This window comes from Enhydra lutris, unplaced genomic scaffold, assembly GCF_002288905.1.
Source record: "Enhydra lutris kenyoni isolate GAN:26980312 unplaced genomic scaffold, ASM228890v2 scaffoldscaffold1, whole genome shotgun sequence".
In the NCBI taxonomy this organism is placed as follows: domain Eukaryota; kingdom Metazoa; phylum Chordata; class Mammalia; order Carnivora; family Mustelidae; genus Enhydra; species Enhydra lutris.
Window position 1 is genome coordinate 52,223,082 of NW_019154085.1, and position 16,812 is coordinate 52,239,893.

The 16,812-nt window shown below is 35.7% G+C and overlaps 1 protein-coding gene across 2 annotated transcripts in view; it reads left to right on the forward strand.

Moving 5' to 3' along the window:
- The first annotated feature begins 604 nt into the window (after positions 1-604).
- LOC111145595 (polypeptide N-acetylgalactosaminyltransferase 13) overlaps positions 605-16,812 on the forward strand; it is a 447,585-nt gene continuing 431,377 nt past the window's right edge. For both annotated transcript variants that reach the window (XM_022500591.1, XM_022500602.1), the window contains exon 1: positions 605-746. In XM_022500591.1, the coding sequence (XP_022356299.1) occupies positions 605-746 (142 nt within the window). The remainder of the gene's footprint in view (positions 747-16,812) is intronic.

Genomic DNA, 16,812 nt, shown 5'->3' on the forward strand with positions numbered 1-16,812 from the left:
ATAAATCTTTAAAAAAATTTTTTTAAAGGATCACACAGATAAGAGGTCACTAAACACAGGCCTGTCTGTGTATAAAGGTAGTTTTTAACTACTATTAATATATTGTATTCCAGGATGATTTCTATTTCAGCAGTATTGGCTCCTCAAAAGTGCTGAATCAGGGTAAATTCGGGGTTGCTCTGTGTGACAGCTTGGTGCTCTGCTGTCATCATCATAGGGCTTTTGAAGAAAAGAATACAACCTGAAGAAATCAGATAGTTGTCGTGCGCCCGGCAGAGTAGTGACAGCTCCAGGATTAGCTGTTAGAATTTTAGCCACCTGTCTTACTTACAGTTTTCATTTATTTAGGCTTTTCATTCTGAATTTGAAGGCTGAGTGCTGATATGTATGTATGGAGACATTAAATAAATCATATATTTCATGTTATATTTCCTTTATATGGACAACAAACTATGCAATAATGAAATTTTCTTTTCCTCCTCCTTCTTTTTTTAATACAGTGGGATGCATCCTGCTTTTATCTTGGAGTTCACCCCTGTGGCGTGGAGTTATCACTGTAGCATCTGTCTTCGATCTGTGTGTTAACTAGAAATCAAAAGAAGACATGAGGAGGTTTGTTTACTGCAAGGTGGTTCTGGCCACTTCCCTGATGTGGGTGTTTGTTGACGTCTTCTTACTTCTGTACTTCAGTGAATGTAACAAATGTGATGACAAGAAGGAGAGATCCCTGCTACCTGCACTCAGGGGTAAGTGCTTCTGAAGCAAATGTTGCTTTTATAAAGATGAGAGTTGTGGTGACTCTTGACGAAACTGCGAAATAGGGATTTTGTAAGCTGTTGAGTTAGAAGAGCATTTTGGCAGAACTATTAATGTACATTACCCATGGGAAAGCTACTTTACTTGCCCGGCCTCAGGGGTCTTGTTGGAAGAAATGAGACGAGTTAGCTAACCTCTAAGGTACCCTCCAATTCTAATAATTCCAATGTTCTGTGACTGTGTGGAAAGAACAGAGTAGTGAACATTCAAATTGGACAGAATTTAAAATTTAGGCTTCCAGAAGCAAAAGCCCTTAGAGGCTAAGCACATAACATAAAAGGGAAAAACTACTAAAGTGAGATGGTGGGGATTGTAACAAAATGTAAGGACACATGACACCCTTACAGACTTCTAAAAATAATAAATGAACAAACAACTTTTTAAACAAAACACATATTGATGGCCAGATTGGATCTGCGGGCACCAAGTCGTTGCCCCATAATTTCAAGTACATGATAAAGTCACTTTAATGTAGTATTTCCTTCTTTAGGAAGGAATCAGTTTCCTTTTGATTTTTCCCTTCTTTAGGGACCAGTTTCAGTGACTACATAAGAAACAATGATTTTTATAAAAGGTGATTTATTAAGTCAAGCCATAGGGATTCATTTTCTGCAGTTATTCCAAATAATTTTCTCTATGCTTTTTGTTGACTTTTAGATTCATTAAAAAGTTTCCATAATACTCCTAGTATAGGAGTGCTTCTAATGTATATAGGACGCTTGAAATTAGATTTATTATCATTGCCTTAAACATTGGTTTTCTTGAAATCTAGTTTACAGTAATTCTCTGCTTAGCAAATTCTTTATAAATATGATAAAAGGTAGGCTTTCAATCCCATTTCGAATGTTTGTACCTTTTAGAAAAGTAAATCTAAATTATTGACTTGAGTTTTGCATTTGCTTAATGGATGTAGTTAGCTTTTAATGTGACATATTTTTGAGATTATTAATCAAAATATGTGAATAAACAATTTTATTGTTACTATTTGGTTATATGAGGGTTAGGAAACACAGGAGATCATTTCCAAAAGTTAGTTTTTGGTAAGAGTATTTTGAACTTTTTTTTCACTTTAGATTGCAATAATGCTTTTGCTCAGTTGGAGACATTCTGACTATTCTTTTCCAAAATGAGTTTCTCTCACTGTAATTTTTTTGACTAGCACAAAAAATGGAGAGAAAGTGCTTTGGAAGTGACAGTGCCTAGACCCATTTAGGTAGTTTATGTGCATATTTTATGCCTTTATACTAGAATTATTCAAAGATTAATGAGGCTATCAATTTTTGATAAATGAACATGGGGATTGATATGCTGATCTTTGGTTAAAATCCCAGAAAAAAATCCGCCTTCTCTGCTTCTTTGTTGAATCAGTTGAGCTACTGGTTGGCCGAAAGTGGAAGTGTGTTTTGATGGATCTCATCAGTTTGGAATGATCTCTTTGTCATTTGTTGAATAGGGACATCTAGATTGGTCACAAAAAATGTCATAATCTGATTCAGCAAAACTATGACAGCTTATTCTGTGAGTACCAAAAAATGTACAGCTTTGCTGATTTAAGCCCTTAATGCTCAGTCTTAAATCTCAAAATGTGAAGTTTAATGATGCAAGGCAAAAGTAGTAATTTTTCCTCATACTTAAGTTGTAAAACTAAACTACATTCTCTGTATTTTTGAGACTTGTTTAATGTTGTACATTAATATTTGTCTTGAATAAATGGAAATAGACTTTAGGGTTTTAAGTTTATTTTCTATTGTTACTTCTTATTTTAGAATCTTACTTTATTTAGGAATCGTGCCACATATTTAAAATGATATTTTATTTACAGGCGAACAGTGCTGTACAAACTATACTTGACTAAAAATTTCATGTTCTGCACATGCTAAAAACAAGCTTTTTGACTTCAAACAAGTTGATGCTTCTGGACTTATGTGTCCCCATTATTTAAAAAAAAAAAAGGATTTGGACTAGGTGGTTTCTCAGATCCTTTTTAATACTAAATTTTAAGCAATGTTAAGTACCCACTACTGGCATACACTATGAATTAATTTTTGAGACACGTTTATTCATTTATTTATGAATTCGTCAATTATTTACGTGCCTATTGAATCAACACTTGGTACATCTTAAACCTACATAATGTTCTATGTCAGCTATATTTCAAAAAATAAAAGAAAGGAAAGGAAAAGAAAAGAAAATAGCCCAGTGATGAGCAAAGGAAAGGAAGGTACTAGAATTCTTATGAAATAACAGAGATTATAGGATACTTCTGAATGAGAAAAATGCAGAACTCTTATTAGAGTAATTAAGACTGTAGTATTGGTACAAGGGATCACAAGGGGGAGCCAAATTGCCCTAATGGAATAGCATAGAGACTATAGAAGTAGACTTAGACCAAATTTTTGGACATTCAAAATATGACAAGAGCACCACAGATCAGTGGAGGAGAGAGGGCTCTTTAATTAATGGATTTGAAAATAAGATGGCAATCTATGTGGAAAACATGAAATTGGATGCCCAACTCATGTCATGAACCAAGATAAACTTAGGATTTATTAATGTCAACAATAAAACTAAAACTTTTAGTGAAAATAATTTAGGCATTTATAAGACCTTGAATTAAGGAAAAATTCTAAAACACTACACAAAAAACATTGACCATAAAAGAAAATATAAATAAATTTGTCTATTTGACTATATGAAAATTGAGAAAGTTGTTTCACTAAAATATACCTTAAAAGAGAAGTTACAAACTGTAGATGTTAAAAGATCATTGGGGCACTGGGTGGCTCAGTGGGTTAAGCTTCTGCCTTCGGCTCGGGTCGTGATCTCAGGGTCCTGGGATCGAGCCCTGCATCGGTCTCTCTGCTCAGCAGGGAGTCTGCTTCTCCCTCCCTCTCTGCCTACTTGTGATCTCTCTCTCTCTCTGTGAAATAAATAAATAAAAATCTTTAAAAAAAAAAAGATCGTGCAACTGAGATATATATAATACACACACACACACACACACACACTATTATTAACAAGGAAAGTGCAAATAACCCAATAGGAAAACATGGGTGACAGGATTGAATAGACATGTCTTAGAAAACGAAACATACAGCAACAAAAACTTATGAAAAAATATTTAACCTCAATTTTGATCAGGGAAACATAGACCAAGGCTGTAATGACATATTTATATTCATTCAATTGTCAAAAATTAAATTGGCTGATAATACCAATTATAAGGATTTATTTATTTATTTATTATTTATTTATTTGAAAGAGAGAGAGAGAGCGTGTGTGGGTGAGTGAGGAGGATGGGGGAGGGGCAGAGGGAAAAGGAGAGAAAGTCCAGAGCAGGGGATCAATGACCCAGAGGTCACAACTTGATATGAAACCAAGAGTCAATCACTTAACTGACTGAGCTACCCAGGTACCCCCATCTCCACATTTTTATAATAACTTCAGATAACAATTCATTATTTCTGAAATCTGAACATTCATATATAACCCGTCACTCATAGTCATATGCTCAGGATTCTTCCACATAGACAAATCTCTCATAGTACTACTGTTCATAAAAATAAAAGCTGAGGGGCACCTGGGTGGCTCAGTGGGTTAAAGCCTCTGCCTTCAGCTCAGGTTGTGATCCCAGGGTCCTGGGATCCAGCCCCGCATCGGGCTTTCTGCTCAGCAGGGAGTCTGCTTCCCTCTCTCTCTCTGCCTGCCTCTCTGCCTACTTGTGAGCTCTCTCTGTAAAATAAATAAATAAAATCTTTAAAAAGAAAAAACCTGAAAATAACTCATAGATCTATCAGTGGGAAGCTAATGAATGAACTGTGATAAATCAATGTAAGAGAATAGTATATACTAGTTAAAATGAATCTATGAATGAATTTTGGTAGAATAATAGTAAGTTATATCCCTCAAAGATGATAAATAACATGCAAACTAACTAAAATTAAAAAATATACATTTTAAGAATATGTAGCGATGCAACAAGACTATAAAGCAAGCAAGATTAATTATGATAATGGGATTTAGGATGTTTATTTTCATGTGTTGGGTGAGGCAGGTGCATGAGATGGGGAATGGACATTTTGACTAAATCTGGGGCATTGGTAGTGTCCCTATATTTGTTTTTCATATGGTTTTGGTGTGTCTATTACATTATATTACATGGATAATTAAATGAATAAAAGCCACTGATTGGATTTAAAAATTGAGAAGCCACTGAACGTATTTAAAAGACAGAGCAGACATGATCACATTAGTGTTATGGGAAGATCACTATGGATGGATTCAGTGTGGAGAATGGATTGGAGAAGCAGCAGTCTCTTTAAGGAGGCTGGGTAGGATGCTGTGGTAGTGTCCCATGAATTCTCTGTAGGCAGGTATGCCTACTTGGGGCAGAGGAATTGTGATGGAAGTGGGTAAAATGAAGAGGTATTTGAGATACGGGTGCTGGATACGTGACTGGCTCTGGCAGGTGTGAGATAATGGGAGTGTCAAGAAAGAGTCTTGAGTTTCTTGAGGGCATTCTTTGGTTCTGTTTTCTGAGAGGGGGAAAAGTGTAGAAGTAGATGAGTTGAGGGTGGACATTGAGTTTATTTTAGACATGTTGAATTTTAGACATCTACTAGGCAACTGAATGGAATTGTTCAGTAGGAATTTGGCTACATTATTAATCTCCAAATATCAAACTTAAAAACCATTACTTCGATGGAAATTTTTTTTCTACAATGGATTGCATTTTTTTTCTTCTTCTTAATGAAGAATGAACCATGTGGAATGTAATTGAATCTTTGTTACTGAGTCAGTATTACCATTTTCACACATCAATGATTCAATGATGCTGTTTAAAAAATGATTATTTCAGGGACTTTATGGGAGCACATAGACCTGTTCCAATATGAAATACAGATGTGTAAATCCTTTTTCTTTTCCTCTTTTCTAAAGGACTGCTTTTTGGTTACATAAGTACTTGTTAGGGGAGCATGTTAACTTTTTCGTGCCACTCTGGGGCCACCTAGAATTAAAATGCACTGAAGGATATTTCTGACTCCTAACTGGTATGGAATACTAACTAGTGGTACTCCCAAGCTGGAAGAATTAGATGTTTGAGAGAAGAGGTTTTTAAAAAGACAAGTCTGCTGTAGTCCACCTAGAAACACTTTGGACAAATTTGAGGTTGTGTGGTAGGCTTGTATGAGCACTCTGCCATAGTGGGTCCAACTCTCGGCTGAGCCACTAAGGGCTTATGTCTGAGGGCAAGTTACTTAATCTTTCTGGGCCTCAGTTGCCATCTGTAAAATGAAATGAATATGAGTTATGACTTTAAAAATCCTGGTCTTCAAATGAATGATTATATGTTTCTAGCTCATTTTTTTCAATGAAACTATGACAAGTAAACTCCTTTACTATCTAACTTTTGGTCAGTTTGTAAATAATGATGTGTGGTCTGAGATGAGAAGTAGTGATATCGAAGTGATATGATAGAAGGATTTTGCTTAGAAACCCCAGAGGTGGGGCACCTGGGTGGTTTGGTTGTTTGAGTGTTGGACTCATTTCACCATAGGTCATGATCTCAGGGTGATAAGATCAAGTCCAGTGTCAGATTCCACACTTAGTGGGGAGTCTGCTTGAGATTCTCTCCCTTTCTCCCTCTGCCCCCCCCAACTAAAATAAATAAATCTTTAAAAGAAAAAAAGAAACCCCAGAGGGGTTCCTGTCATCACAGAGAACAGAAAGGCTATCTATAAATTTATGATACTCAAGATGGGAAGGAACCTACCTTTCTTTACCTGATCTGCGTCTTGAGCATATGGCACATACTTAGGGAATGAAATGAAATTTACTTTAAAAAAGGGGGAGATATCTAAGAAAGAATTGTTGCTTGTATGTAAACAAAGATAAGTACATAAGCAATAATGATCACAGTAATTATAGGCTGTCAACTATTCTAAATTATTTCCAAATGTTAACTCATTAATTTTTTACCAAAAATCTGTGAACTGAGGCAGAGTGAGTGTATGGGAAAAACATGTCTGTGTTTTCCATTACTCACACATACAATGCCACTAATACCGGATATGTGGGCTTTTTCTCCACATCAAGCAATTGTCTGCACCAGCTGAGTGTCCTACAGTTCTGATGCTATCTACTTGGTATTAACATCAGATCTTAAAAGATAAGGGCTCAGCCCCATAGGACTGCCCCCACTTCAGATACCAATTGCCAGTCCCAGATTGTTACCTGTACTTCTCATCCACAAGCTATAAATTGGTGTCTCCATGACCCCCTCTTTAAGTTTGATGATTTTCTAGAATGTCTCACAGAAATCAGAGAAATGGCTATTTACATTTATCAGTTTATTATAAAAAAATGTGATAAAGGACATGAATGAAGAGCAAGAAGAAGAGATACATAAAGTGAAGTTCAGAAGGGTCCCAAAGGAAGGAGCTTCTGTCCCCATTGGAATTGGGTGTGCCACCTCCTGTCAGGTTTACCAACTGAGAAGTTCTCTGAAACCCATACTTTTGGGCTTTTTACAGAGGCCACCTCACATAGAAATGATCCATCATTAATTTAATCTCCAGCCCGTCTCCCCTTCCCAGAGGATAGGAGTGAGGCCGAAAGCTCCAACCTTGTAATCATGTATTTGTCTTTCTGGTGACCACTCCCAACCAGGAGTCATTTAGGAGCCCACCAAGAGTTACCTCATTAGAACAAAATTATATATATATATACACATATATATGTACACACACACACACACACACACACATACGTGTGTGTGTGTGTACATATATATAAAATTTAAATTTGAGTTAGTCAACATAAGGCATAGTATTGGTTTCAGGAGCAGAATTTAATGATCATCATGTACATATAACATGCAGTGCTTATCCCAAGACATGCTCTCCCTAATACCCATCACCCATTTAGCCCATCCCCCGACCCCCTCCCCACCAGCAACCCTCCGATATAAAAGACACTTCTATGACACAGGAAATTGCAAGGGATTTAGGAGCTCTGTGTCAGAGACACAGATTATTAGAACCAAAAGATGCTTCTAGTAGTCTTATCAGTTAGGAAATTCCAAGGGTCAGAGATGTTCTCTGCTAGGAGCTGGAGGCAGAGACCACACACACACACACACACACACACACACGTATATACACACACACACATTTATGTATATATAAAATTTATTTTTTTCCGCTCCTAGTGGTCTTATCAGTTAGGAAATTACAAGGGTCAGAGATGTTCTCTGCTAGGAGCTGGAGGCAGAGACTACACACACACACACACACACACACACGTATACATTAAATTTATTTTTTTCCATACTGAGATTAAGGGGAAGTGCCATAATTTTCACAATCAGTAGAATAGGATTTGGTTATTCAGGTGTTGGTTATTAACACCTGTATTAAATAAAGGCCTCTCTTATCAATAAATGACAGTTTGTACTAGAGTTCCAGTACCATGCTTTCATTTGGATACCAAGATGGAATACATATTCTGAAAACTTGAAATGACTGTTTTGTCTTCACTCAGAGGTACTATGGACCATGCCAGATCTCCCAGGCTAGTAGGATGTATAAATTCCAGTCAGGAAGATATTTCCTAGGGATCCTCTGATTTCAGATCATTTATAGAGCAGTATCACCTTCTCTGGAATTTTAAGGTTTTACAGAGTTATGGTTAACCACTTGTGTCCCTTAAGACCTTCTCACTGCGGCTCTCAATGGGGGAAATCAAGAAAATGAATGGAATTGCTGACCAATAACCCCAATTTGATATTTCCATGTTTCCCTTCATCCTGTCTGGGAGAACAGCTTTTTTTTCTTTTCCTTCATAAATCTAAGGACACACGTAGCCTTGTTCTCTTGGAATCTTGACAGTGGACTATTCCATCAGCCCTTTCTTTTATTTCTTTCTAGATGATCTCCTTATAACATTAACACTGAGCCATACAATCATTTATTAAACAGTGAATGTTCATTAATTTTGTTTGATTAGTCTTTGGTGCTTCAGAGAAGAATTCCTGTGTGCAAGTGTGAGGGAAAACTGAAAACCGGTGAAGTAAAGTGTTAAAACTAACACCCAGTTTTCCTTATTTAAAAAAACAAAAAACAAAAAACTATGGTTTCATCTTTTGGGGGCAGAGTAGATGAGTTTGATTGATTAAAATGTGTTGTCAGTATTGGAATTGCCCTTAATAAATTATGATGACTGCTGGAACTTTCAGGCAATAATATTTATAGTCATATGAAAAGTAGGGCATATACACAGTTTGAATAGAGAACATGTATTTCCCAGATAATTTTCGATCAAATTTATAAATAGTGTTCAAAAATATATGGGCCTTATAAAATTATGACCTTTGTTATATGCTTTGGCCTTCCATACTTTATCCACAAGTCACTCTGATCCCTCTGCCATTCCACATAGACATATTAATGTTAGGAATGAAAGTGAATTTGATTTAATATAATCAATTATTAAGTTTGCTGTGTCAGGTGTTTTATATATATTGTTTTGATTAAATCTCAACAGAGCATTGAAGATACGTACCATTATTATCCTCATTTTCGTATGTGAAACTGAGACCTAAAATGGTTAATTAAATTACCCAGGTTTGCAAAACTGGTAAGAGGGAAGAAAGGACTCACAACCTGATTTGTCAGACTTCTGGACCCACACTTTGAATCATATTCTGTGCCCTTGAATTAGGTGCACCTAGACTTCTTTTAGGCAAAATAATCACAACATTTATATGCTAATTTATGAAATATTTACACAAATAGGAATACTTCTGAAGTACATAGAAGGAGGTAGTCACTGACCTTCAGTAAAAAATATCTTATTTAATATACTTAAGAGGAAAGTATTCTGGCAGGTTTGCCTTGCCTTATTTCAGACTTTAGCAATTTTGCATTTATTGACCCTCTATAGTATACTGATTTATATTGCATTTTTTTTCAGCAGTTCTCTTTGGGGCTAAGCCTCTGAAGTCTTAGCAAGAATAGTTAAAAGTTGTGAGCAGCAGTGAAACATTATTTTTTTTTTCAAGGTTTAATAGGACCAATTGGTACAATTCTTTCATCAATTTATTCAATAAAAGTACTGGACTTGGTATTCTGAAATATACAGAATTTCAGCAAATAGAACATTTGCCTTCAAGAATCACAGCCTAAGGTGCCTGGGGAGCTCAGTTGGTTAAGCGACGGCCTTCGGCTCAGGTCATGATCCCAGAGTTTTGGGATTGAGACCTGCATTCGGCTCCCTGCTCAGCAGGAAGTCTGCTTCTCCCTCTGACCTTCCCCTTCTCATGCTCACTCTCTCTCATTCTCTTTCTCTCAAATAAATAAATAAAATCTTAAAAAAAAAAGAATCAGAGGCTAGCGGAAATATGACATGTACATACATGATGTATACATACATAACTGCATTATGCAATAGGAAGTAGTGGCTTTTGTGAGTGGGATATCAGGTGAACTAAGAGGAGAGGCCTTGAAGAACATAAATATGTGGACATGTGAAATGCAGGAGGAAATAAAATGCCAGAAGAAAGCTATTGCCTTTTTCAAAGTGAGGATATAAGAGAACAGTGAATTGGTTGATTGAAGCAGAATCAGACATAAAGGGGATTTCTAGATTTTAGGTTGAAAGTTGGGGTAGAGATAGATTTTAAAGGACTTTGAGTGCTGGAGAAAAAAAAAAAATCTAACTTTGTTCTCTAGGAAATGAGGAACCACTGAAGGTTTCTGGAAAAGGAAAGGTGCGCTGATCCTCAGCGTCATGAGATTTTGAAGGAGAATGTAATGTTGTTAGTTACATATGCAGCACAATAGCATGAACACATTTTTATCTTTACATAAAGTCTCAGACATTAACGTTTTATTCATAAAACTACCTGAATTTCAACTTAAGTAAATGGAATATTAAGTCATTTAAATTGTTCACTTTGCAAATTAATTGGAACAAGAACATTTTCCATTTCCAAATTAAGATGTTTTAGAAACTTTCCTACTCAAAATCTTCACTAATTTAGTATTAAATAAGCTAAGACAATTCTTTCAACAAACATTGGAATGCTTGATTTGCATCAGAGCTTGGGATAGGAAGTTAAGGAACTCATTCTTACTTTCAGTTAAGAAAGGGAGAAGGAAATTCAGGATTGTATCAAGGAAATGTCAACATATTAATGCTGTACTATCAGGAGGAGAGAGAATATATGACATAAAAAAATGGGCGCCTAAGTGGCTCAGTGGGTTAAGGCCTCTGCCTTCGGCTCAGGAGGTGATCCCAGGGTCCTGGGATCGAGCACCGCATGGCGCTCTTTGCTCAGCGGGGAGCCTGCTTCCTCCTCTCTCTGTCTCTGCCTGCCTCTCTGCCTACTTGTCTGTCAAATAAATAAATGAAATCTTTAAAAAAAGATTAATCCATGCTATTGAGTGTATCAGTGGTTATTGCTGAAAGTATCCTGTTACTGTACATACTGCGATTTGTTTACACTTTCACCTGATGATGGACATTTGGGTTTGTTCCCTGGCTGTTATGCATAAAGCTGCTGCATTTATACAAGAATCTTTGTGTGAAGATATGTTTTCACAACTCTTGGGTGATATCAAGGAGAGGTAGTGCTGAGTCATATGCTAAATGTGTTTTAATTTGGTAAGATAATGCCAGTTTATTTTTTTCAGCTTGTTAAACTACTTGCTATTCCCATCAGTGACATAAGAGAGATCTGGCTACTCCACATCGTGGCTGACACTTCATAGCCAGTGCTTTAAATTTTAGCTATTTTAGTAAACTTGTGATAATATCTCATTTGATTTGATTTGCATGTCCTGGTAACTGGTGGTATTCAGTAACTTCTCATGTTTTTTGTTTGTTTGGTTGTTTTTTTTTTTTTTTTTTGCTAGTCTTCTTTTATGAAATGTCTCAAATTCTTTTGCCTATTTTGTAATTGAGTTGTTTCTGGCTTGCTTTTTAAAATTTTTTAAAAATGATGTCTTTCAAAGAACAGAGATTTTTAATTTTCATGAAGTCCAGTGTATTATTTTTATTTCTTTTATTGTTCTTTTTGAGTCCTATTTAAGAAATCTTTGCCTATGCCGAGGCCAAGATGACTTTTTTTTTTTTTAATCTGTGCATTTTCCCAGAAGATTTATGGTTTTAGCCTTTAAGCTTTGACTTAATTTTTGTGTATGGTGTGAGAAGAGTCAAGATTACTTTTTCCTGAAATAAAAACCCAGCTGTTCCAGAAACATTCATTTCTTGATAAAAAAGGCATGGATTTTAGAAATAAGCATACTATTTTCATGTAATACTCCTCAGGATATACCTATAAATTTTCCTATTTTTTAAAAGATTTTATTTAATTATTTGAGAGAGAGAGAGAGAGAGAGAGAACATGTATGAGTGTGTGAGGGGACTAGCAGAGGAAGGGGCAGAGGCAGAGGGAGAAAGCAGCAGACTCCATGCTGACTAGGGAGCCTGATGCAGGGACTCAGGCCTAGCACCATGGAATCATGACCTGAGCCAAAGGTAGACACTTAACTAACTGAGCCACCCAAGTGCTCCTATTTCTTATATGAATGATTTGATTACAAATATTTGAGTTTATTTTCAGAATTTACTGCATATTATATGTAAATGATACAAATTTTGTTATATAACTTGAAAAGTACCCAAATGTTACTAACCAAATCTCCTTTAGACATTTTAATTTGAAGGCAAATGAAAGTCTAACATAAAACTGTGTTTAAAAAAAGTTCTTCCGTCTCTCCCTTCCTTCCTCCCTTCCTTCTTTCCTTCCTTTCTTTTAAGGGTTCCATTTATTCATTTGACAGAGAAATAGAGCACAAGCAGGGGGAGCAGCAGGCAGAGGGAGAGGGAGAAGTACATTCCCTGCTGAGCAGAGAGTCTGATGTGAGGCTCAATCCCAGGACCCTGTGATTATGACCTGAGCCAAGGGCAGATGCTTAACTGACTGAGCCACCCTGGCACCCCAGTACTACCTTTTCAAATAATAAAATTGATAAGTATTTATTGTAGAAGAAATTTAAAATACAAATAGAAATAAAGAAGAAAAATAACCAGAAATTTCACCCAGAAATTGGCATCATAAAATAAAATAAAATGTTTTAACTTTTTTGATCAATATAGCATGAGCATTTTGTACCACAAGAAATATTTATTCAAAACATGATTTTAATGGCTGCATATATTATCATATGTATATACTATAATTTGCATAATTAGCTACTTTTTACTTTTGTAGATTACTTCTAATTATTATTTTTTAACCACAGAATAATCTTATAAAGCATTTTTAGAAAGTTTGAAAATATTGAAAATGTTGCTGATTATATTCTTAGGCTAGATTCTTGGTTATGCGATTTACTTTCTTAAAGACATACATACGTACTTTTAAAAGGTGCTGCATATCTGTATTTTTGTATCTTTGGTAAATACCAAAGTAGTGCAATATCTGGGTCATAGGATAGCTCTATTTTCAACTTTTTGAGGAACCTCCACACTATTTTCCAGAGTAGCTGCACCAGCTTTCATTTCCACCAACAGTGTAGGAGGGTTTCCCTTTCTCAGCATCCTCACCAACATCTGTCGTTTCCTGACTTGTTAATTTTAGCCTTACTGACTGGTGTGAGGTGGTGTCGCATTGTGGTTTTGATTTATATTTCCCTGATGCCAAGTGATCTTGAGCATTTTTTCATGTGTCTGTTGGTCATTTGGATGTCTTCTTTGGAGAAGTGTCTGTGCATGTCTTCTGCTCATTTCTTGATTGGATTATTTGCTCTTTGGGGTTGGGTTTGATAAGTTCTTACAGATTTTGGATACTAGTCTTTATAGGATATGTCATTTGCAAATATCTTCTCCCATTCTGTTGGGTCTTTTGGTTTTGTCAACTGTTTCCTTTGGTATGCAAAAGTTTTTGTTTGTTTGTTTGTTTGTTTTTCTAAGATTTCATTTATTTATTTGACAGAGAAAGTGAGAGCAGAACACAAGCAGGGGGAGTGGGAGAGGGAAAAGGAGGCTTCCCGCTGAGCAGGGAGCCCAATGTGGGGCTTGATCCCAGGACCCCGAGATCATGACCTGAGCTGAAGGCAGATGCCTAACGACTGAGCCACCCAGGCACCCTGCAAAAGCTTTTTTGATGAAGTCCTAATAGTTCATTTTTGCCTTTGTTTTCCTTGCCTTTGGAGATAGGTCTAGCATGAAGCTGTTGTGGCTGAGGTCGAAGAGGTTGCTGCCTGTGTTCTCCACTAGGATTTTAGTGGATTCCTGTCTTGTATTTAGGTCTTTCATCCACTTTTGAGTCTATTTTTGTGTGTGGTGTAAGGAAACGGGTCCAGTTTCATTCAATGTCATGTGGCTGTCCAGTTTTCCCAACACCATCTGTTGAAGAGACTGTCTTTTTTCTATTGGATAGTCTTTCCTATTTTATCGAAGACTAGATGTCCATAGAGTTGAGGGTCCATTTCTGGTTTTCTATTCTGTTCCATTGATCTACGTGTTGTTTTTTGTCCCAAAGGGGCACCTGCCCCCCAATGTTTGTAGCAACAGTGTCCACAATAGCTAAACTATGGAAAGAGCTCAGATGCCCATTGACAGATTAATGGATAAGGAAGATGTAGTGTATATGTCTATATCTGTATCTATAATGGAATATTACACAGCCATCAAAAAATGAAATCCTGCCATTTGCAATGAGGTGATAGAACTAGAGGGTATTATGCTAAATGAAATAAGTCAGTCAGCGAAAGGTAATTATCATATGATATCACTGATATGTGTAATCTAAGAAACAAAACAGAGGGTCATGGGGAAGAGAGGAAAAAAATAAAACAAGATGAAACCAGAAAGGGAGATAGGCCATAAGAGACTCTTAATCATAGGAAATAAACTAAAGGCTGCTGGATGGGGTGTGGATAGAGGGTTGGGGTAACTGTGTAATGGACATTGGGAAGGGTATGTGTTACAATGAGCACTGGTTATTATATAAGACTAATGAATCACAGGCCTATACCTCTGAAACCAGGAATATATCATATGTTAATTAATTTAATTTAAATTAAAAAATGTTAAAAATAAATAAATAAAAGGCTCTAATGACTTCTTGGAAAGGTAATCTTCATATCTCATCACTGTGTGAGACCATTTATCTCACCACAATATTTATAATTTTAGAGTACTTTTTTTTTTTTAAGATTTACTTATTTATTTGAGAGAGAGAGAGACAGACAGGGAGAAAGCAGGGGGGATAGGCAGAAGAAGAGGGAAAGAGAGACTATCTTGAGCAGCCCCCCATAGAGCATGGAGCCCAACAGATACAGGGCTCCATTCCATGACCCTGAGATCATGACCTGAGCTGAAATGAAAAGTCAGACAAAACTGACTGAGCCATGCAGGCCCCTGATAAGATTACTATCTAATATATTTAAAATTTACCATTAAATACTAAGGATAAGTATGCTGGCCTTAAGTACAGATTTTTGAAATAAAAAAGATAAATGGATGGTTGGCTAAAAAATGTGATATATTAGTCACTGTAGATATATTCAACAATGACAAAATCTATGTAGTAGTAAAATTCTGTCTCCGTACTATGATGCATTTAGTGGTACAAGTAAACTCCATGGAGACAGGAAGAAAAACATAAAACTTTGGGCTTCAGTAGGTGGAAAACACCTGTTCAGGAATGAATGGAGAGGTCCTTGTAGTCCCCAGTTTTTAGTTTTTCTGTTTTTAAACTTTTTTTTAAATTGAATGATTTGATCCTTATGTATTTTATTTCTGCATAGGAACAAGGATATATTGTTTTCACTAATTACCATATCTTTCCTCTCATTACTGATTGGTAATGTGAAAATGAACACATGGAAAATCTTTATATTTATCAACATCTTTGTATCTGCATATTTATTTGACTCCATTGATTTGTCTTCTAAATCATATCCCAGACCTAAACTGTTTTCATTATTTAACTTTATATTATCTGATGAAACACTTGACAGATTTGCAGGCTGCTTCAGTGTGGAGAATGAGAGACTGCAGTTCTGATCTTGGCTTTGCTACTCAGTGTGTTTCCCATTATCATCCTGCCTTGATCTGTAAAACGAGGCTTGGTGCAGACCTGTTCTTTTTCTGTATTTAAGAATTACAATTTTTTTTTCATGTTAACAAATGGGAAATACGTTGTTGTCATTGAATCTTACCATATTTAAATACAAACAGGTCTGATAAAATCAGGCTGTGGAAATGTACAGAATATGCATCTAAAAGCTATATTTGGCACTACTATAAGCAGTATCCTTTTTTTTTGTTTGTTTGTTTCATATTCTTTGGAAATACATTCAGGTGTGTTTTCTTATAGGTCTGTCATACTGATTGCATTAGGTTGGTACAACAAATGGGGACATTGGACATAAAATATTATAGTGAGAGGAACATTGGTGCTGTGGTTGTAAGATATGGATTTCATTATGGTTCTGCACTTAACCAAAAGTGTGACCCAGATAGAATTTCACTTCTCTCTTTTAAGGATTAAATAGATATATTAAAAATAATTCTTTAAGGATCATAAAAAGCTCTATAGAAAGACATTAGTGCATAATATTTACCTGAAGTTAATAGCTCTGAAAACAAAACCTTGTTCCTTTAAGTGAAAAAGCTTTTCAAATATTGCTGTTATTACAAATCACTTAAATATAATATATGATTCTTTCTCTGGAAGATTAATTCTTCTTTCAAGTTACAGTAATGCATAATATTTATTTAAAAAGTGTTTTTTCATTGTAGAAAAATATAAGAAAGGATATAAAAAACACCTACAAGCCAGCCACAGATAGACTGTTTTAATTAAAGTTTTGGTTTATTTCTTTATATTTCTAATAGGGATCCTACTTTATTTTATTTCATATATCCTGCTTTAAGTCTCTCAATTTATATTTCACACATTTATCTGCATCATCAAATATT